The sequence below is a fragment of the Acomys minous genome, assembly GCF_964271855.1.
Source record: "Acomys minous genome assembly, chromosome: 12".
In the NCBI taxonomy this organism is placed as follows: domain Eukaryota; kingdom Metazoa; phylum Chordata; class Mammalia; order Rodentia; family Muridae; genus Acomys; species Acomys minous.
Window position 1 is genome coordinate 18083891 of NC_140493.1, and position 23160 is coordinate 18107050.

A 23160-nucleotide genomic window follows, 5' to 3' on the forward strand; every position below is an offset into this window, starting at 1 on the left:
AAGCATTCCTGCTTCTCAGTGCTTGCCTCTGCTATGCACCCCTGCTTGCCTGTCCATGCTCTACTGTGAACTCAAACAGCGCGCAACGTGTTGCCAGCACCATGCCTTAGGCAGCGCAGTTTCAGAATTGTGAGGGTCCCTGAAGCCACCAGTGCTGGCAGAGTAACTGCGTCAGGCAGGAAGGAAATCCATTCAGTGCTACTTAGCCGGTGTTGGTTCAAACTTCTAGAGTCTGACACCCGGCACTTTATTTTAGACATATTTAAGGGCAGTGCAACTTTAGCAAAAAGTTTCCTGGTAACAATGATCTCAACCCCATGTGCACAATGTAGCTTAAAGCATGACTATATATCTTTTGCAAAGTATGTGTGACCTCTTCCATAAAGATAGGTCTATAGCTTAAGAGCTTAGAAACTGTGTGGTTTAGGCCATACAGATAATGTAGAGGTCACCAGGCTATGGAGTTCTATTGATTGAGAAACAGAGCAAATGGCAAAGGTCTAAGGAGGGTCTGGGATAAGCACAGTAGTCTGAGTGGCCTCACCCTACAGATAACACAGCTTCTCAGGTCATTAACCTCATCCACTCACAGCCTTCCGGGCAGAAAACAAGTATACATCTCTTCTGTTAAAGAGACAAGTTTGAGTGTTTAACATTCCTGACTTCCCTCGTGCTTATCAGCGAGTACAAGGACCTCGTGCCCTCTGCATGTGAGACTAAACAAACTGCTTTTCTTTGTAAATTATCTAGTCTCAGCTGTTCTGATAGCAATGGAAAATGGACAGGCAGTCTCTCACAACCAACCATCCTCCCCTTTTGGCCTAGGTGTCTCATATTTTCTGTTCCAGTCCATGTGGTCTTCTTCCTTACAGAGTCTGGGACAGTCTCAAAGCCCTGCTCCCCATCCACACTTTATATCTATCTGTCTAGGTTGCTTTTTATTGATATGAGGAGATACCATGACCAAGAAAACGTACAAAAAGAAAGCATTTAATTGGGGGGTTGTTTGGATTTTCTCTCTGTGTTAGCCTTGGCTGTCCTGGATTCACTTTGTAGACCAGGCTGGCCTCGAACTCACAGCGATCCGCCTGCCTTTGCCTCCCGAGTGCTGGGATTAAAGGCGTGCGCCACCATGCCTGGCTGGTTGTTTGGACTTTCAATCGTGGCAGGGCGAATGGCTGCAGGCAGGCAGGCATGCAGCTGCAGTAGTAGCTGAGAGCTTAATCCTTATCTGAAAGGAGGAGGCCCAGTGAGGAAGAGAAAGGTAAAAGACAGAGACATTTGGAAATGGTGTGGGCTTTTGAGCCCACCCCTGCCCCAGTGACACATTCTCCAACAAGGCCACGCCTCCTAACCCTTATCAAGCATTTCCACCAACTAGCAGCCAAACATTCAAATATATGAATGAGCCTCTGAGGGGCTGTTCTTATTCAAACCATATCATCCCATTGGTTTCACCTTAAATACGTAACTCTTAAAGTAGACACTGGGGCTGTGGATACAGCTCAGTGGCAAAGCCCTTCCCTAAAGTGCATGGAATCTTGGGTTTGATTGACAACAACAAAATGGAACCCTCAAAATAACAAAGTGCTTTGTTTTGCAGCGATGGCTAGATAACGCAGCCTAGGGAAAACGAAGGTCCCTGCTTTGGTTGTCTCCATATCTCTTACCTCCTTTCTACCTTGTCTGCGCCCTCTTCCGTGTCAGGCTCTGCCTCCGTGCTCCTTCAGGACTTTCTCCTAACTTGTGTCTTTTTGGCAATGTCTACTCTAAAATTTGTCTCATCTATTCTTTGTTTCAATGATCACATTTTCTTTTTTCTTTTTTTTTTTTTTTTTGAGACAGGGTTTCTCTGTGTAGCCCTGGCTGTCCTGGAACTCACTCTGTAGATCAGGCTGGCCTCGAACTCACAAGAGATCCACCTGCCTCTGCCTCCCATAGTGCTGGGATTAAAGGCGCAATGATCATATTTTCACTTATTCATTATTAATTAATTAATTAAATTTTTTATTGAATCTTTGTGAATTTCACATCATGCATCACAATCTGACCCATCTTCCTGTTTCTCCTTATCTACCCTCAGTCCCTGCAACCTCCCCCACCAAAATAAAACAAAAAATAAAAATACTACATTTTCATTCTAAACTCATTTTTGTTGTTGCTGTTATTTTGCTTTGGTTTCTACTTCAACTTTTTTTTTTTCTTTTGCTGGGTTTGATCATTGGTGGCAATTTCATATATGTATAACAGCATTCTGATTACTGTAACCTCATCTTGTCCAATATCACCTACATCCATACCTCCCCCCCCTACATCCTTTATACGAGTTCCTTTACCATATTCATATCTTTTTAAAATACCCATTGAATTTACCAGGGCCCTCTGTGTGACAATGGGTTTGCAACAGAATTAACCCTCCAGGCAAAATGTACCCATTAGTGCAATGGTGCTATGTCTGTTATGGTGGCAACCACATTTTGCTTAAACATTTTTTTTTTGTTGTTCGTAGATAATGGAGCATTCACATGCTGTTGTAAGAAACAACACAGACAAATCCAATGAACGTCTTAACCGTGTTACCATCGTGGTAGCATCTTACAAAATTATAGTAAGATGCCACAGGTAGGAACTTGACCTTTGATGTATTCAGGGTACCAAAGACCCTTCCTGCTGCCATGTCATGGCCACATACACTCGTACCTCCCACCCAAATTTCTCCCCACCCCTTATTCTTAATTTTTTAAAAATAATTTTTATCATATTGAGAACATGACCTAAAATGAATTCTATCTCTTGGAACTAGCTATTGTCTCTTTGTGTCATTCCCCTTTAATCTGTTCAGGTTTCTTGCTGTATTAACAGTCTATCCCAGCCAGGCGTGGTGGCACACACCTTTAGTCCCAGCACTGAGGAGGCAGAGGCAGGAGGATTTCTGTGAATTTGAGGCCAGCCTGGTCTATAAAGTGAGTCCAGGACAGCCAAGGCTACACAGAGTAACCCCGACTTGAAAAAAACCCAAAGAATGTCTATTCTGTTTCACTGCAGAGTTGAATTCCATGGCACGGACAGTTTAGAGTCATCTAATCTATTCATTTGAGGGTTTTTTTTTTGTTTGTTTGAGACAGGGTTTCTCTGTGTAGCCTTGGCTGTCCTGGACTCGCTTTGTAGACCAGGCTGGCCTCGAACTCACAGCGATCCGTCTGCCTCTGCCTCCCGAGTGCTTGAGGGGTTTTTCTTAATAGCTCGCACATTTTGTTTATTAGAAACAAAATTGTTAATATCTGTGCATTGTTTTTAAAAATATTTTATTTTATTTTTTAATTATGTATACGTTTGTATGTGGGCTATGTGCACATAAGTGCAGTGCATTTGGAGCCCAGAAGAGGGCACCAGATATCTTGGACCTGCAGTTACTGGTGGTTGTGAGACAACTAACCTGGGTGCTGGGAACCAAACCTGGTTCCTCTATAAAAAGCAATGTACACTCTTCATTGCTCAGCCATCTCTCCATCCCTGTCCACTTTGTGGTGTGTGTGTGTGTGTGTGTGTGTGTGTGTGTGTGTGTGTGTGTGATTTTTTTTTTCTGTCAGGTTGAATGCCTGCTTGATAAAGAAGCTGCCCAGCTGTTTTTACAGTGGCTGGGCCACCTCACCTGTTCCCCAGCCACTTCTTCGACTTCTCTGCATCTTCACCTGCATTTGGGATTAGGTGGGTTTTTGCTTTGTGTTTGAATTTCAGCCATATGTGTATACATGTGATGGAATCTCGCTGTGGCATTAACTCGTTTCCTGAGCAGCAGTGGTGTTGTCTGGCTTTGTGTGTGTGCTTACCTGACATTTGGATAGACTCTCCGTTAAAATGCCTGCTCGTGTCTCTTGCCTGCTTCATAACTGGATTGCTGTGTGTGCTGCTTTGCTCAAGCACCCTTCATATGTTACAGAAATGTGTCACAGATAGGACTTGTGTGCTCATACGTCTTTAGTCTGTGTTTTTTTGTTTGTTTGTTTGTTTTTGGTTTTCGAGACAGGGTTTCTTTGTGTAGCCTTGGCTGTCCTGGACTCACTCTATAGACCAGGCTGGCCTCGAACACACAGAGATCTGCTTGCCTCTGCCTCCCGAGTGCTGGGATTAAAGGTGTGCGCCACCACGCCTGGCTGTAGCCTGTGTTTTTAACCCTACTGCCATTTTTAATATTTTATGTATCTATCTGTTTTTGAGACAGGATCTTACTATGTATCCCTGGCTGGCCTGGAACTCTCTATGTAGACCAGACTGGTTTCAAACTCACAGAGATCCACCTGTCTCCACCTCCCAAGTCCTGGGATTGTGGCTATGCACCACAACTTAGCATGTCCTCGCTCAAGCAGAACTTTCCAGGTGTGATGGGTCAAACATATCATGTCTCTTTTTATAGATTATACTTTTGGTGTCAAGTGTAAGAATTGTCTAGCTGCATATCCTAAGGATTAGTCCCACATATAGTTTGTTCTGTGTACATAATTTTAGAGTTAAATTTAGGTCTGTGACTCATTTTTGAGGGTTTTTTTTTTTTTTTTTTGAGATGGGAGACTTAGATCAAGGTTGTTTTTATTTTTAATCTATGGATGCCCAGCTGTTCCAGCATCATGTATTGAGACAATTACCTTTCCGCTGCTGACCTGCTTTTACCAGTTGGTGAAGAAGTAAAAATCACTGGTGGGGTTGGTGAGATGGCTTCACCATTGCAGCCAAACCTCTCTGGGATCCAGGGAGCCAGATAGCCACCTCCCACATCCTGTCCTCCGACCTCCACACCCCCCACCACACACAAATAATGTAAAAAAAAAAAGTTTTTAAAGAACCGTTGGGCATATGTGTGTGGGTCTCTTCCTGGCTTCCTGTTCTGTCCTGTTAACCTCTGCATCTCCGCCTCCACTCCTGTAGCATGGTCTCAGTGCGTGCAGCTGTATGAGGCTGGAAATAGGACAGACTGTAATGAACTGTTTTATTTTATTTTTTTCAACACAGCCCCAGCTCTTCCAGTTCTTTTGTTCTCTGTATATATTTTAGAATGAGCTCCAAAGACGGCTGCCAGCCGCCTGCTGACTAGGAGGAAAGAACACCTTAGCCAGGCGGTTGCTTCCCTCCTGGGGCTCACACTTTAAAACAGCCAACAGGAAGCAGAGGGAACAAACTGGGAATGGCATGATAGTCTGTCTCTTCCTTTCTTTAATTCTATTTTGTTTTCCTTCATATTCATGGTTGGGTTTCACACAAATGTTCTATACACATTTCATTTGATTTCTCTCTTTCTTTTTTTTTTTTTTTTTTTTTTTCTTTTTGGTTTTTCGAGACAAGGTTTCTCTGTGTTCTGTGTAGCCTTGGCTGTCCTAGACTTGTTTTGTAGACCAGCCTGGCCTCGAACTCGCAGTGATCTGCCTACCTTTGCCTCCAAGTGCTGGGATTAAAGGCGTGTGCCACCGCACCCAGCTTCATTTGACTTCTATCAGGTGTTTTTGACTGATTATCAACAATACCTAACATTACAACTTTTTTCTCCGTGTGTTTAGTATATCCAAATAAAAATTATTTTTAAAATATTTTTTAGTTGTGGGGTGTGTGTGTGTGTGTGTGTGTGTGTGTGTGTGTGTATGTGTGTGTGTGTGTGAACCAATGAGTTTTATTTGGGATTATAGACAAGAGCACGGGTAAAGAGTTATTTATAGCACCATGGACAACTTATCAATGTCTACACCACTGAAGAAAATGTCTCTCTGTGGTACTTTGCATCGTCTCTGGCATTTGGACACTTGGTTCCCAGTTGGTGGCCCTGCTTGTGGTGGCTTAGGAGGTGTGTATGGCCTTGCTGGAGGAAGTGTGTCACGGGGTGGGCTTTGAGGCTTCAAAGCCTCTCACCATTTCCACTTTGTTCTCTCTGCTTCTTGCTTGCTGTTTAAGATATGAGCCATGAAGGTGGCCCATGCCTTCAATCCCAGCACTCAGGGAGGCAGAGGCAGGTGGATCTCTGTGAATTTCAGGCTGGCTTCATCTACAGAGTGAGTTCCAGGGCAGCCAGGGCTACACAGAGAAACCCTGCCTCCTCCCCCTCCAACAACAACAACAACAGCAACAGCATCAGCACCAGCACCAGCAACAAGAAAAAGATGTAGACCATCAGTTTCTGCTCCAACTGCCATGCCTGTCACTTGCTGCCATGCTGTCCCTACCATATGGACTTCTAACCCTCTGGAACTATGACCAAACAAACTCTTCTATGGTGGGGTAGACCTTGGTCATGGTGTTCTATCACAGCACAGGGCGTCTCTGAAGATTGTTTTTTTCCCCAGCCACCATTAACTATTGGTGGAGCCTCAGGGAGGGGCGGGGCCTCTGTAGCCTACCTTGATGAAGAAAGCTGACCCCACTAAGTCAGGGATGGCCTCATTCAGTTGAACACAGAACATTTGATTTCTGGATGTCCATCTAATATCGCTGATAGTCACAGGAACTTTTTCTGCTTTGTACATGTCCGTTTTCTCCAGACAAATTTGTTTATGCAAATTAGGTCGGGTTGATTTCTCACCTTCCAACCTCGGTGTCCTTGGTGGTTTGAACAAGATGTCCATCACACTCTTGGGTGTTTAAATACTTGGTCCCCAGGTGGTAACACTGTGGCAGCTCAGGAGATGCGGCTTCTGGAGGAAGCAAGTGTGGGTTTACCACTGGGGGCGGGCTTTAAAATTTCAAAAGCCATTCACCCACCGTTCCCAGTCCGCTCTCGGCTTCCTGCTTTGGTTCAAGGTGCGCATGCTCAGCGTCTGCTCCAGTCACCTTGCCTGCTCACTGCCACACTTCACTGCAAAGATGACCATGGGTTCTTATCCCCTTACCACAGCAGTGACCCCCTTTGGGAGTTGAATGACAGGGGTCACCTAAGACCATGGGAAGACACAGACATTTACATTACAACTCATTACAGTGGCAAAATTCCAGTTACAAAAGTAGCAATGAAAATAATTTTACGGTTCGGGGGCGGGGGAGGAGTCACCACAACATGAGGCACTGTATCAAAGGGCCACAGCATTAGGAAGATTGAGAACCGCTGAGCCAGAGCTATAAGCCGAATAAGTTGCCCTGGTCATAGTGTTTTATCACAGCCATAGAAAAGTGACTAAGACAGCGTCTTTTGTTTCCGTTTCCAGACTGCACGGGTTAATCTTGTCAGCACTGTGCTGAACACAAAGGCTGAGTGCGGACATCACGGCCTCAGGATGAAAAGGCTCTCCTCAGCCTACCCCAGCCTCTCTGGGCAGTGTGTTCCTTGTTTTACACTGTACTTATTACCAGCGTGTGGAAGTTGGTAACAGGTATGCATGCGGAGGACAGAGGACAACTCTATAGAACTGATCCTTCCTGCCACCTTTTCATGAATTCTGGGAAGGAGCTCAGGTCACCAGGCTCATGTGGCAAGTGCATTCACCCACACAGCCTTCGCACCAACCCTGTAGTTACTTCATATCCAGTTGTGGGAGCTCTCCTCGGTCTCAGCATTTCTGTGAATTTTGACATGAGTGGCAAATAACACAAATGGCACACCATTAAAAAAAACAACAACCCCAAAACCTCCATATAGTTTTCCGGTCTGTTATCTACATTATGAAGTCAGTCAATGCTAGCTCCAGAACATTTTCATCATTCTCCACGCCAAAGAAACCCTGTATTCACCTGTGCCCAGTCACCCTCCATTTTCTCCTTTCCCCAGACCTTGGTGTGGACCACTCTACTTTCCATCTTTGGGAATTGCCTATTCAGGACGTTTCCATGCAGACTGTGAACCTGACACCTTCTATTTAGCGTGGTACATTCAAGGCCTCTCCACACTGTAGCACAGAATCAATGTTCCTCTCCTGTAGCTCATAGGCTTTGCTTTCTAATCACTGTAGATGGGCACGTGGGCACATTCTTTACTTTTGTGAATGATGCTTGCTTGAAAATTTCCGCTCACATGTCTTAGCTTTAATTGTCAACTTGACACAATCTGGAGTTGTCTGAAAGGAAAGCCTTCATTGAAGAACTGCCCAGCTCAGATTGGCTTGTGGGAATTTCTCTCTCTCTCTCTCTCTCTCTCTCTCTCTCTCTCTCTCTCTCTCTCTCTCTGTGTGTATGTATGGGGTGTCTCCATTGCCAATTGATCTAGAAGGGCCCAGCCCACTGTGGGCGGTGCCATTCCTTAGGCATGTGGTCCTGGGCTGTATAAGAATGGAAGTGAGCCAGCAAGAATCACTCATCCACGGTTTCTTGCCCCCAATGATAGGTGGAACTTGGAAATGTAAGCGAATAGACCTTTTCTTCCCAAGCTGCTTTTGATCATAGTGTTTTATCACAGCACAGAACAAAACTGGAACTTCCACCACATGAGCACCAGGCACTGACTCAGGCTGTCAGCTTTGGTGGTAAGTGCCTTTACCTATTTTTCCACAGCTGTCTGATCTTGATGTCCTGTGCCCCTCTCCTCTGTTCTCTTTATAAATATTATTCATCCATTGCTCTTACCAAACACCTACACATCCTCACGTCAAAGTTTCATTCTTTATTGTTCCATCTATTTCATTTTATCTGGAGTTAATTCATTTCATGATTATTGATTTTATTGCCATATAAAGCATAGTCATAGATGTTTCAGGACTTGAGTTTTCTGGCTTATTTGTGGGTAAAACAATCTCTCCCTCTCTTTCTCTCTCTCTCCTTCTCCCTTTCCCCTTCTTTCCCACCTACCCTGTCTCCTTCCCCAGTTCTTCCCAGCACTTAGCAGGTCCTACTTGAGGCCTGGCCTGGTCTTCAGTTAAGAACATGACTTTAAAAAAATTTTTTTGAGACAGGGTTTCTCTGTGTAGCCTTGGCTGTCTTGGAATCACTCTGTAGGCCAGGCTGGGTTCGAACTCACAGAGATCTGCCTGCTTCTGCTTCCCAAGTGCTGGGATTAAAAGCATACACTGCTGCCAACACTATCCGGCGGAAGACATGATTTTTACTAGATGATTCCGAGTATCAGTCTCACCCTTCAATGGTCTGGTCTGTTCATCTACCCAGGTGAATGGGTGGGTGGGTCACACATACTGTCACCCCTATGAAGTGACTGAGATAAGTTTCTCTTTCCAAGTGACTGGTTTCTCTTCTCACCTCTGGCTTCAAGAGACAGCCTGGCCCTGTCTGCCTCACCCCCCAGCCACCAACCCCCGAGTCCCTATTAAAGGGAAGGACTCGGAACTCAGCAGGCCCAAGTCTGTGCTTCCTCCTGTGCCCACCGCAGAGAGTACACATCGCACGCACGTAGTGTCACAGCAGCATCTGGATCTGAACCAAACCCCGTGTTCTCCCTCTGTTTTTCTTATTTTTAAATTTCTTTTAGTTTTAGTGGTTGGAGCTGGAACTCGGTTGGTAGAGGGCTTGCCTAAGTTGGTAGAATAGCTTGCCTAACATGCATGAGGCGCTAAGCTTGTTTTCCATTGGGGAAAAAAAACCTGTTGTGCTCTAGGGAGGTGTGGTCTGGAGGATCAGAAGCTCAATGCATTCTGCATGAAATGTGAAGCCAGCCTGGGCTACATGGCTTAGTCTCAAAAACAGACAGACAGACAAACCCATCTTTGCATTTTCATTTTATTCCACTTTCCTGGACTACAACTTTTATAGCCTCTTTGAAATGGGGCAAAATACAAGTAAAATGCCATGCTTTATTATTTCCGAAATCAGGCTGAGCCTTCTGCCTTCTGTAACACGCGTTTTATTGGCAAATCGTCACGTGCTGTTCAAGGTCACTGAAAGCTGACTCTGGGAGTAGAGGGGGTTGGGGCTCCCTTGTGCCAGATCCTAGCATGTTTATTTCAAGGGGTCTTTTTGTTTTGTTTTGTTTTTATTTTTGTCGTTTTGAGACAGGGTTTCTCTGTGTAGCCTTGGCTGTCCTAGACTCGCTTTGTAGACCAGGCTGGCCTTGAACTCACAGCGATCCACCTGTCTCTGCCTCCTGAGTGCTGGGATTAAGGGTGTGTACCACCACCACCTGGCAATTTCAAAGGGTCTTTAAAACTCTCTGTCCCGGGGCAATCTCGTCTATGCCTTTGGGTAGAGAAAGAAGATAGGCCAGCAGCTAAGGATCTTAAAATCATTGTACCCGGAGGACAGTTAGAAGGCAAAGTGTGCCCACCAGAAGTTACTACTGCTTACTGCATGGCACACACACACACACACACACACACACACACACACACACACATACACACACACACACGCACGCACACACAGACACACACACACATACACACACACATACACACACAGACACACACACACACATACACACACACGCACACACACATACACACACACGCACACACACACGCGCACACACACACACACGCATACACACACACATGCACACATACACACACACACACACACACACACACACACACACACACGGCTTGGGGTGGGAGTGGAATGGGGAAGCTCACTTGCAACCTGGAGTTCCTACTAAGTGCTTCTTCCCTGGTCATTCTGCTGGGCATCCTCAACCTGGCACTTGATGCCGTTACCTTGGCCTGCTCTCAGCCAGGCTACTCCAGACGCCTCTGCTGGGTGCTGTGAGCACCGAGTTGATGGTGTTTTGCTGTCTCTCTGCCGCGTGCTAATTGCTCTTTTGCTTGTTGCATGCTTAATACACTTACTCATTTGAAACCGAAGAGTGGGGCTATCGTGGATCTTCCTCGGCACCATACGGCACATCTTCTTTCCAAGGCACTGGGGGAAACTCAGGTTTATACTGTCAGCCACAGGTGGACTGCATACAGCAGGCCCCTCAGTAGCCCACAGCATCCAGGGACCTGGGGAGGTGCCACTGTGATTCTGAAGGGCTGACTCACAAGGGGATGCTCAGGTGTGTTCAGCAGACACACAGTCTTTGTGTGTCTGTGTGTGTGTGGCGGGGGGGAGGCGGAAGGCAAGGCTTCTCTCCATTGTGGATACCCTCAGCCTTAATCCCCCACCCCAAGGCCAAAAACTATAGGCAGAACAGGCACATCTCCACCCCAGGCCTGCCTCCCACCTGCTGTCACCCCAGCCTCCTAGGCTGCATCTCAGAAGGGCTTCGCAGAAGGTATTTTTTTTTCTCCCAGTACACCCCAGTGTGGAACTGACCATGAAGGAACAATTAAGCCAGGATAATCTCAAAAAGCCCCAGGATCTCCACTCAAACCCTTTCGCCTCTCCTCTCTCAGGCTACCACTTGGTTTTAACTCTGGGTTCTGTCAGAGGAGGAGGCTGGGACTCACATGAACTATACTTATAAAGTTCAGCATGGACAATCCATCAGAGGGCAGGCAGGAATACAAGGTAGCACAGGGTTTCAGTGGAGCCCTGGCCTTAACAGAAAGTCAGGCTCCTGAACTACCTCCCCCAGGAGGATCTCAAAACTCAGTGTGACTAGGGAGACACTATTATTTCCAAGGCACAAAAGCCAATGTTTTCTAATAGGATACTAATGGGAAAATGGTAGACTATTGAACAAGACTTTTTTTTTTTAAATTTGCAAGCAGGACACTGAGGGAACCCAAAGGGTTTTTGTTTTGTTTCGTTTTGTTTTTTTAATTTTTTAAAAAATATTTTATTTAATTTTAATGTGCCTTAGTATGAGAGTGTCAGATCTTGGAGTTACAGACAGTTGTGAGCTGCCATGTGGGTGCTGGGAATTGAACTCAGGACCTTTAGAAGAGCAGGCAGTGCTCTTAACCACTGAGCCATCGTTTTGTTTTGTAAGACTTTTCCAGGGCTGGGAATTCAACTCAGTGGCGGCATGCTTGCAGGCATAAGAGCCTGGGTTTTATCTTCCGCATTGCACAGGGCTATGATGCGCAGAGCCTGTACGTAATCCCAGCACACTGGAGGAGGGCAATGGAAAGATGAGAAAAGGGTCATGGTCGTCCTTTGCTACATTGTGGGTTCAAAGCCAGTCTGGGCAACATAAGAAAAAGAGAGGCGAAGGAAACTAACCCAGTCCAGTGAGGTGGCAGACTCCCACAATCCAGTACCGGCAAGGTGGAGCAGGAGAGCTTCAAGGTCATCTCTAGCAACTTCCTGAGTTCCAGGCCAGTCTAGCTTACAGGAGACTGCCTCAAAAAAAACTAAAATAAAAACCAGTTTTCTTCTTAGTCAAGATTTTCTACCATGCTCATATAGTTCGTGCAAAATGGCATTCAAGTTACAGTAAGAAAAGTCAACCTCGCTTGGGAAAAGAAAAAAAGTGACACCGGCTCTAAGGGGGTCTGCGAGCTGCCTTGGGAAGAATCAGAAAGAACCTAAAGTTCCCTAGAGCGAAAATCAAATGGGAGACCCCAGGCTTCCCGCTAATAGGCTGCAGAGAAAGGCGCTTGGCCGGGGAGACTGCGTCATTTCCGGAAGGTAAGGTCTCAGCCGGCGGGCGGTCCTGGAGCAGGCGGTCTCCATGGCAACCAGCAGGCCTCGGCCCAGTTGCCTAGTTCCCCGCAGCTGGCTTGCCAGTCGCGCCCGCACAAAGACCGCGCGGTGACCGTGCAGCGCAGCACCGTGACCGGGCCACGCCAGCCCCGCGGGAACCGTCGCCGCTGCCGCCGCCTCCCGGGAAGCAGTTCCGGTGGCCGCCGTGACGTGCAGGCGGGGTGCGTCCCCGACCCGCGGGCCATCTTGGCAGCGCAGGGAGCTGCGGAGCGACAGGTACACAAGCCGCCCGGCCCTGGGCCAGCCCAGGTGCGGCCGCCTTTGTTCTCCCGCAGGTGGGCAGTGCCTGCACCTGTAACCCGTGCTCCGGCAGGCAGGTGCATCCCGTAGAGTCCGGGCACCGCGGGTCCAGGCAGCCCGTAAACCCGGGGCAGGTCCAGTCTATGCATCCTGCAAGGCCTTCCTGGGAAGGTTCAGCCTGCGCATCTCGCAAGGCCTAGGCAGGTCCTGCCCGCTCATGCTGCAAAGCCTGGGTAGCTTCAACCAGTAAGGGCCGATAAGGTTCACCTCGAGCGTCCTTTACAGCCTGGGCAGGTCCAACCAGAGCCCCACACCCTGACCCTGTGAAGCCTGAAGAAAGGAACTGGGCCCAGAACTGCATCCCCAGGCTTGCCCTCCCAGACTCTGCCTGGGTGCACCTGCTTCAGCACCCAAGGCCTTTAGCTGTGGTTCTCCAACTCCTTGTGGCTTTACCTTGGCCAGCATGGTCCAACCTCAGACCTCCAAAACCGAAAACCCAGCCTCTGCCCCTGGTGCCAGTGCGCAGATGGATGACGTGGTTGATACCCTGACCTCCCTGCGCCTCACCAACTCTGCCTTGAGGCGTGAGGCCTCTACGTTGAGGGCCGAGAAGGCCAACCTCACCAACATGCTGGAGAGCGTAATGGCTGAACTTACTCTGCTGCGCACCCGGGCGCGCATCCCTGGCGCTCTGCAGATCACTCCGCCTATCTCTGCCATCACCTCCAATGGGACCCGACCCATGACCACGCCGCCCACCTCGCTGCCTGAACCCTTCTCAGGAGACCCCGGCCAGTTGGCAGGATTCCTGATGCAGATGGACAGGTTCATGATCTTTCAAGCCTCCCGCTTCCCGGGCGAAGCTGAGAGAGTGGCCTTCTTGGTGTCCCGACTGACTGGAGAGGCAGAGAAGTGGGCCATTCCCCACATGCAACCAGACAGCCCTTTGCGAAACAACTACCAGGGCTTTCTGGCTGAGCTGCGTAGAACCTACAAGTCCCCGCTGAGGCACTCACGGCGCGCACAAATCCGGAAGACTTCTGCGTCCAATAGGGCAGTGCGGGAGCGGCAGATGTTGTGCCGCCAACTGGCCACAGCTGGCACAGGACCTTGTCCAGTGCACCCAGCCTCCAACGGGACCAGTCCCACACCAGCCTTGCCCACTCGCAGCCGGAACCTTTAGGGACCTGCCACCACCCTGGTGGTCTGTGGGCACCCAGGTAGCTAGACTCGGTTGTTGAGAAGACTTGTCAACACAGTAACATTGCCTAGTTTGAGATACCCTTCACACCTCTCCTGGTCTATAGGATGCCATCCTGCCATCTGCATTGGTCACCCCCCTGCTGTGCCGTGTTTTGCTAGCTTTATCTGCAGCCCAGTGCATGTGCCCCGTTCTGTTGCTTGCAATCCCAGCTTCTCAAGTGATTACAACACAGCCCCTTGGACATGTGCCTGCCTAGGAACCATTTAGGCTGCCCACCTCTCCCAGCGGCTCCCTCGTGGATACCCAGCTTCTGGTGCACCCCGTACGAGCCCATTGGCAGTTCTTTTCCTGACCACTCTTGTCCCTGCTGATGAGTTCTGCATAGAAAGAGGCCGGCTCGGCCTGGCAGGTGGCTACCTGAACCAGCCTGCCCACATCTGGTCACTTTGCAAGGTGGCCAAATGGTCACTGCAGTCTAGAGATACTCTCGTCTGTGGGGGAGTCTGCGTTCCAGGGTACTCTGCTGCTGTCGCTGGAAGGCCTGTTCCTTCACTGACACCCCTCCTGCCTCTCCTGGCCATAGGAGACTACTTCACACCCGCCTGCGACTGCCAATGACATCAGGGAAATCTAGCATTCGTCTGCCAAGTTAACCGAGGACCTGAGACCCTGGGCTTTTCTATCATGTTGCTACGGGCGGCACATTCATAGCCTCGGCTATAACAGACTGAAGGGCACCCTGGGGGACCCCATTTGGTGCCTGGATTTCCAGGGCGAGGCTCACAGGTGTCGGCTCATTCCTGGCCCATGTGGCTCCATGGTGGGCCTTGTCCAGCTGTAGATGCTTCCCTTTCTGCCTAGGTGTAATGTGGCTTTCGCCCCAGCCTTTTAGCCACCCAAGGAGCCCACACAACGTATCCTCTCTGTGCCTGGGCCTCTGTCCAAGAAGAAAAGACTGGCTGGGGGCCAGTTCCTCTGGGAGACATGGAGCGCCTTCGATAGTGAGCGTTGGCCTCTTGCTGCCCTCGTCCGAAGAACTGGCTAAGAGCGGGCAACTGTCTTGGTCCTCATGTGGACACACGTTCCGATTCGGAGGAACCAAGTTTTGGCTTCCTCACAGGAGGATGTCCTCGAGATTGTACTCAGCCAAGCCTCTGGTCGTCTCTGTCATATTTCAGTGTCAAATGGACTGTGTTTACATGCCCACCTGGCCCCTTTGCAGGAGACAGGTGTCTCTTTTGGGTTCTCCTGCCCTCTTCTGCATGGTCCTGGATTGACCACACACACACACACACACACACACACACACACACGCACACACACACACACACACATACACACACAGCTCTGCACCCACCCAAAGACCTCTCTCCGCTCATGGGAGCCCAGGACCTGGCCTCTTCAAGAGACTTCCTCTGTCGTTGGAAAAAAGTGACTGAATACAAGCAGCTGCCCTTGAAAGGCCAGGAGTCTTCAATACTCGCTGGGCTTACAGCCCACAACTGCCTGCTTCTCGTTAACTCTGTCAGCCCAGCAGCCTTGCTGAATAGCCTAGACCAAGGCGCCCTGCTGGCACCATGGTGCTATAAGCAGGTGGAAGAAGACTTCCGGGAGTTCCACTGACAGTGCTCCCCTGTCCCCAGCATCTGAGTCTCAGGGCCTTTCAGTAGAGGGGTCCCCAGGTGAAGCCACAGCTGTACCAGAAAGACGAGGATGGAGGGGGAGGGTGTCTGTGGAGGCAAGAGACAACTGGAAGGTCTCTTTGTGGCCTTTCCAGCCGGGGTTAGAGACACACCCCGGGGAGGCATGGCACTTGCTGTAGCTCCTCGGACCTCCGGCTGCTGTGTTTGCATCAGGTTCTGTTTCAGAGCCCCCTGGAGTCTGAGCCATGCAGGCTGCCTGTCTCCCTGTGTGGCTTCACTATCTCCCTCTGCATCTGGTCTGAGCCACCGAGTCACTCTGTTGCAGTGGGTCCACACTGCTGCTGTGGTGATGTAGGCTTGGGGATTGTTTTGCTTCTTGGCCGCTGCCCTGCGTTTAGGACCACCTCGATAGCTCTCTGTGGCTTGGAGCCTGGAGCATATGAGAGAGGGACCTGGAAGAGCCACTTTGGGTCTGTTGTTGAGGAGCCCATCGTGGCTCTAGCGGGGGCCACGGTTAGTCCCCAGCCAACATGACAAGATGCAAGGCCCATGCAGCTCCAGAGGGAGACTGTGGTAACTGGGCCTCGAGCTGAGGAAGAGGGGGAGGGGAGCCTTTGTACATACCTAAGGTAATGGTTTCTTGAGCTCAGAAGAGAACAGGAATTGGGAGGGTGGGGGCGGAGGAGCTGGTGTGTGATGGAGTGGCGTTTCTCTCAGCATGGCCCGCTGCAGCAGTGCATCGCCTGCGCCCCAGACTCTGTGACGGGGAAGCAGGTTTCACTATAGTCAGTGTCTAATTGACAGTGGGACCCGGACGAGGGTGTGTGTGACCTTGGGATTATCTTCATGTCCCAAGGCATTTAATGACATTGAGCAAAGACCCATCTCCTTGGCCACCCGCCGAGTATGTGACAAGGTGTGAATGCTGTGTGATAGCACATTGGGGTTGGCCTGAGATGGGTGCCTGCTGTTAGAGGACAGAGCTGATACTGGACCAACATGCCCTGATCATCAGCCTACAGGGGAGTGAATGGAGGTGGGGAAGCTGGCATGAGCTGAGGGTGACTTGGGGAGCAAGCCTGGGGCTTAGCGGGAGCACACTGGGGACAAGGTCTTAGGTGGCAGAGGCTCCGCTGTGTAGCCTGAGTGATGAGACCATTCTGTTGCCCCTTGCTTAGGAGGTGTCCATCAGGAGCTTTGCTAGGACGTCATGACCTGAGGCGCAGGTTAGGAAGTGAGAGGTGGAGGTTATGCCAGCAGGCAGGCTTCCCAGTGTCAGGGAGGGCCTCACCTTTGACATCTCTCTAGGACCTCACGTTGGACTTGGTGGCAGCTGGTCCAGCACAGAGTGTAGAGCTAAAGAGAGGAGTCCCCACTCAATGCTATGGACAGCTGACCAGGGCTTGCTATGCTCCATGGCAGCATATCAGGAAGTTTAGGGGACAAGGGAGAGGAAAGAAAATGGTAAAATTCGTTGCTTTGATGTTTCTTTCCTGTCCCTGGCAGTGTCTTTCTTTGCCTCTTATACAGCCATGGTGATGCCTGTGGACCCCTGCCTTGTACATATGGCAGAGCTGTTTCCATGTGCCACCAACCTTACCCTGAATGGCTGTGAGCTCTCCGTTCAAGCAGAAGGACAGTGCCGTGCGCCATCAGAAATTGATGGTGTGTCAGGTTTCCCTCCTAGGGCTAAGTAACTTCCTAGGGCTAGATTCTCAAAGGTGGGATTATTAAAGAATACGGGGACCTCTGAGACTTTTATTACCGACTGACAAAATGGTTTTCAGAAATGTCTGTGTCTATCACAACTGCCACCAGCAAGGGTAAATGTCCTCTGCCGAGGCTGAGCATTTTCTGACTTGACGAGGACAGTGGCACCACATTTTAGTTGCATCTTTCAGTTCTAGCTTATTGAGAGTCTTTTTACACCAAGTGATTGCGTTTCTTCTTTTGCAGACTGCTGCAGTCTTTTGTTCTACTGATGGGCCTGACCAGTCTGTAAGAGTTCCATATGTAATTAAAGATACTAACCTGTGTGTCGAATCTGCTATGAATATTTGTGTGCTCTTTGCTTTAGGTGTGGCTGAATCTGGGACACAAAGGCAAGCAGTGCCTGGCTCTGCCAGGCTGAGGCACTGGGCAGGAGGGATGGCTGGGGCACAGCAGCATCTTGGTGGGGGGGGGGATGAGTACTGTGAAATCATTCACACAAATGGACACTAGTAAGCCTTGGGGCTCGGGTGAGGTAGAAGGTCCCTGTCATGATGTTTATGCCTCAAGCCATTCTTACACTTTTAGACAGGTGGTTTTACCAGGACAGGTGCAATCCTAGGGCAGGCAGACATGATGTGTGCCCGTTGCATAGCCCGTCCATGGCAGCCATGTGCTCATATCATCTTTCTAGTCCCAGGATCCCTTGGCACTTGTAGACTTTGTCAACACATGACATGTCACAGTTTTCAAATGCCACTGAAGCCATGAACGGAAACTGAGTACTTGTAAACCCAAGTACTATATTTTAATGAAAACTTAACTATTCTAAACAGAATAATGGCTCATCTCCATCTTGGTGGATTTTCATGAGGCAGTGAGAGGCTGACTGCTCCTGTCCTTAGTGTCTGTGACACTGTGGTGAGCCTCTGAGGAAGTCCAGTGCATGCTGGTGAGACGTGAGGGAAATGACACAGTGTCATGCAAACAGTGGCCTTGCAGCACGGAGACTGCTGAAGCTTCTGAGATGGCTCCCACTGAACCTCAGTTCCCTTTGCCCTCTTAATGAACAGTCCATTGTGAGATTAACTTGGTATACAGTGTGAGATGTGAACTGTGTCTCTATACCAACACCAGATAGCAATCCTTCTCTGGAATATAACTTTCTCCACCTGGAGCATGGCCTGCCCTGTGCTAGCTCGTTTCATTTTTGTGTTTCATTTTTGAGATCTGGTAAGGTTCCCACTTCTTACCTGTTGTCACTAAAACAATTCCCAGAGTTCCTCTGAAAAACCCCGTGGCAGGTGCAGCTTGGGGTGGGACACCATGGCTCTGAAGATTGCTGGTAGAACCTTGTTGTCAGAGGCAGGGAGGCCCCTTGCTCTAGCCAGCATCAGACCCAGTCCTCATGTAGCCACCATGTGTCTGTGACTCTGGCCAGTAAGATTCTGTGCCAGCTGCCTTGTCTCTTGCTTGCATGGTATCCTCTGCTATACGCAGGTTCAGAGTGCTTATTGGCTTCCTAGCTGTTCCAGGTGGCAGGCCCCAGGGGATGTTCAAGGGCCTGCCACCCCCTTTTACCTGACAGTAGAGGTATAGAGGTGTAGGTCCCAAACCATCCATCCATCTGGTTCAGGTGAAAGCTGGTGACCAGAACTATGGGGACCTGGGACAACATCCCCGTGACTATGTGACTTGTGGTGCCTCCTTTGGGCTTCTCCACTTGGCTTAGTGGCCACTCTGGTGGCTTTGACTCCTTTATTGTCTGTCCAAGTTATCTCCAAGGCAGCAGAAATGGTGTCAGCCTACCTGTACCCAGCCCACACTTGCCCACTGCCCAGGCCTGACAGTGACCAGTCGTAAGATCTGCCTAGGTAGGTCCTCTCCTGCCTCTCAGGCCTGGACATCGCATCTTGTTCTCTTTCCAAGGACACTGACACAGATTCAAGGTTACTGTTAGGACTCACCCTGACCTAGATAGGATTTTCCTGGCCACCCCCTTCCCCAGCCTCTCATCTGTCACATATTTTATATTGTCACTGAACTTGGGTCTTTCTCACCAAATACTGCATCTCAAGGGCAGAGGTTCTGCCAACAGTGTCCCCCAGCGCCTGGCCTGCTCAAGGCAGCTGTGATCATACTGCAGGTACGGCGGCTGCCCTGGCCACATAGCCATGCCAGAGCAGCTGTCTGTGTAGCACTCTGGGGAAGTCCACATGCCCATGCTCACTCTGACCTACTTTATAAGGTGGCATTATCTCCTCTTGACCCACTTAATAGGTGAGGAGGAGCCTTGTGTCTTTGAGACACGTTTCATTCCCTGAACTGGCTACTCGGATTAACACTCACTTTCCTTTGCAAATGTAACTTGTTTGCTATTTCTTTTCTTTTCTTTTTTAAAAAAAGAGTTAGTTATTTATTTTTTAATGTATATCATTGCTTTATCTGCATGTATACCGGCATGCCAGAAGAGGGCATCAGATCATGTTATAAATGGTTGTGAGCCACCATGTGGTTGCTGGGAACTGAACTCAGGACCTCTGGAAGAGCAAGTTGTGCTCTTAACCCACTGAGCCATCACTCCAGCCCTGTTTGCTATTTCTTTTATCACAAGTCTCGAGTCTCGCTGTAACAGCAACCCTAGTAGCTAGATTTCCTGGGAACATTTTCTCCCTTGTCAACAGGATCTTGCTCTCAGGCTCAACAGTTCCTTGTCCGCTTAATAAGGGCCATTGCACTTTTGCAATTCCAGTATACAGGAAAGGTTGGTGTTGCCATCCCTCTGATCACAAGGAGAGCAGTTTCTTAGTCCATCCACAGACTGTAGCATCTCCAGTTTGCAGTGGCCAACATTCCCTAGACAGCAGGAGCCTCTTTTCTCAAATAGGTTCCTCAGTAGAGATCAATATATTATTAAACATTGCCATCTCCAGCAGACTGAAAGCTTGCCCCCAAATTCAAATGTTGAAATTTCTAGTCTGTTGTCATAGTGTTGAGAAATGAATGTTATTTAGACCATAGTCTATGGTATCATGGTAGTTTGAGAGGGGAAAGTATTTGAACATCTGGGTTCCAGTGAGTTGAGCTGTTTGGGAGGTTATGGAACCTTTAGGAGGTGCAGCCTTGCTGGAGGAAGTACATCAGTGGGGAGTGGGCTGTGAGGGCGTCTAGCCCTCCCCTTCCGGTTTGCTCTCTCTGCTTCCTGCTTGTGGACAAAGATCTCTCAGCTCCCTGTTCCAGCTGCCTGCTGTCTCCCTCTCTGTCTGGAACTCTAAGCCAAAAGAAACCCTTCCATAAGTTCTTTTGGTCAGGGGCATTTTATCACAGCAGCAGAAAAGTGACTAATACAGAGACCTCATCAACACCACCACACTGAAATTCCAACACTTCTGTAATTCCTAAGCCTGTCTCTGGGTTTTTCATAGACTTGAATCTCTTGAGAGAGTGGTGTTTTCTATCCGTGCTGGGTAGTTTTATGTCAACTTGACACAAGCTAAAGTCATCTGAGAAGAAGAAATGTCAATTAAAGTGCCTCCAAAAGGTCAGGTTATAGACAAGGCTGTAAGTAGGGCATTTTCTTAACTAGTGATTGAGATGGGAGGGCCCAGCCCACTGTGGGTGGGGCCACCCCTGGGCTGGTGGTCCAGGTTCTATAAGAAAGCAGACTGATCAAGCCATGGGGAGCAAGCCAGTAAGCAGCACCCCTCCATGGCCTCTGCGTTAACCCCTGCCTCTAGGTTCCTGCCTGTTTGAGTTCCTCTCCTTACTTCTATCATGAACAGTGTAAGCCAAATAAACCCTTTCCTCTTAAAGTTGCCTTTAGTTGTAGTGTTTTCATCACAGTAATATGGACCCTAACTGAGACAATGGCAACATTTTGTAATGGGCTTTTTGTCTCTTACTGCACTGGCAGCAGCCTGGGGTGTCCCCTCATGTGCTGGTGCAGATGTTTCTCCAGGCTGCCTGTCACTGCTAATGCATAATGCATGGGTCCAAGGTACCTCTGAGAAGGGCACAAGATGTTTTGATCCCTTGCTGGTTCCTAGTTGACCCTCTACTTCTGATTTTTCAGAATGTCTACTACCCTGAGGAAGGTACCTGAAACCAGGGACCATGATACCTTGGAAGATTCCAAAGCAGGGCGCACGAGAAAGCAGGTGTCAAAGCACCAGGATGGGACAGTGTCAGGGACCAGTAGGCTGGGAGGCTCAAGGTGCCCTTGGATGTTCTGAGCTATGGAAACATCAGGAGAAGCCACTGTCTCTCCTTGACAGGAATCCTTGCTGCTGGCCCCCTTCCTCTGAGCTGATCCCTACTCTTGGGTAAATGTGGCCTTAGAAGGCAAAACACAAGGAGGAATCAGGAGAGGGGACACCTTAGCCCTGCCAGTCCCCAAAGCCACAGAGACCCAGTCATATTCTGGATTGCATTTAAGTTGATCAGAAGTAACACAGAACCATAGAGTTGGGAGGGGACAGAAGCCACAGACCCCATTGGACTAAGTTTCCTTCTACATACTCCCCATTGACTTGAGCTTCAAGAAACCAGCAACGACTAATTCGCTTGGTAACTCAGGGAGCTGTGGGTTACTGACTGGGAGTGCCACTGGAACAGTGCATGGGGGTGCCGGTCTCAGGGTGGAAGGAGCTTCTGGGCAGGAAAGCGGCATGGCGGAGTGATGCCAAACTTGCTACGCCAGCTGCCCAGAGTGTTGGCAGGAACTTCAGGGTCTGAGTGAGAGAAATGGCTCCATCCACACACATGTGCCAACCTCCCACCGAATGCTGGTGCTGTTCTGAAGGCTGAAGATGCTCAGTGCCCAACCGGGCCTGGATCTCACAGATAACTCTGTGGATCCAGTCTGGTCACCGGTGTGTGAGGGAAGAGGCTACAGAGAGGAAGCAGCAGGTCTCAGACCCGGCCTGGAGGATAAGCAGCAATGCAGAGGCCTGTGCAGCTGCTAGGGCTGTTGTCTTGAACTTGGAGCGTGGCTCAGTTAGGAAAAGCTATGAAAATAGTCTAACCTTAAAATCATAGTGTCTTAGGCACAAATAAATCCTTTTTTTTTTCCAGATTAGGGATGTGCTGAGCACACCATTTAGAACATTTTAAAGATTTAATTTGTAATTTATGTATATCGAGTGTGTGTATGTGCACCACATGAGCTCAGTGTCCTCAGAAGCCAAGTCAGGGCTTTGGATACCCCAGAACTGGATTAACAGGTATTAGATCCCCTCAAACTGGAGTTCCAGATGGTTGTGAGCCACCATGTAGCTGCTGGGAATCGATATTGGGTCCATTGATACAGCTTTCAGTGCTCTTAACCACTGAGCCACTTCTCCAGCCACTGAACATACCATTTTTATATTCGTATAAAGTGGACTCTGTAGAATACTCATTTTACCGTTGTTTTAAAACATAATGACTCCATAACATGTTATTACATGAAGCTATATGGATTCTGTTGCTATTCCTCCCTGGTTGTGATATATGTATTTTTTTTCTTTAAAAATTAAATTGGTATTTATACACTGTGAAGTTCTCAGAGCTGACCTGCACAGTGTGAGTGTTGTGACAGATATGTGCTCCTGCGTAGTGTGATAACAACTACAATATAGAGCCTTTATATCATCTAGAAAGCTCCAGGTACTGCCAGCCTCTCCCCTCATCTCCTGCTTGGTAACCAGCACCTTGGTTGCATTGGAGATCAATGCTGAGGTCAGCAGTGGCCCTTCTCCTATTTCCTATGCCTGGGACCTTGGAGCATGCATGGCAGTGGAGTGCTCAGGTCACTGCTTTGAAGGCTCCATCTCACAGACATGTTATGTTGGTCCATCAGCCACCTTACCTTTTTTTTTT

At 48.9% G+C, this 23160-nt stretch overlaps 1 protein-coding gene across 1 annotated transcript; it reads left to right on the top strand.

Moving 5' to 3' along the window:
• The first annotated feature begins 12429 nt into the window (after positions 1-12429).
• RTL6 (retrotransposon Gag like 6) lies at positions 12430-17634 on the top strand. Its single transcript, XM_084749821.1, has one exon. It carries the CDS (start codon positions 13208-13210, stop codon positions 13925-13927), a length of 720 nt encoding a protein of 239 aa, XP_084605947.1. The 5' UTR covers positions 12430-13207; the 3' UTR covers positions 13928-17634.
• The last annotated feature ends 5526 nt before the right edge of the window (positions 17635-23160 follow it).

Excerpts from the sequence above, each read along its gene's own strand:
- RTL6 (XM_084749821.1), top strand. The coding sequence starts at position 13,208 with ATGGTCCAACCTCAGACCTCCAAAACCGAAAACCCAGCCTCTGCCCCT.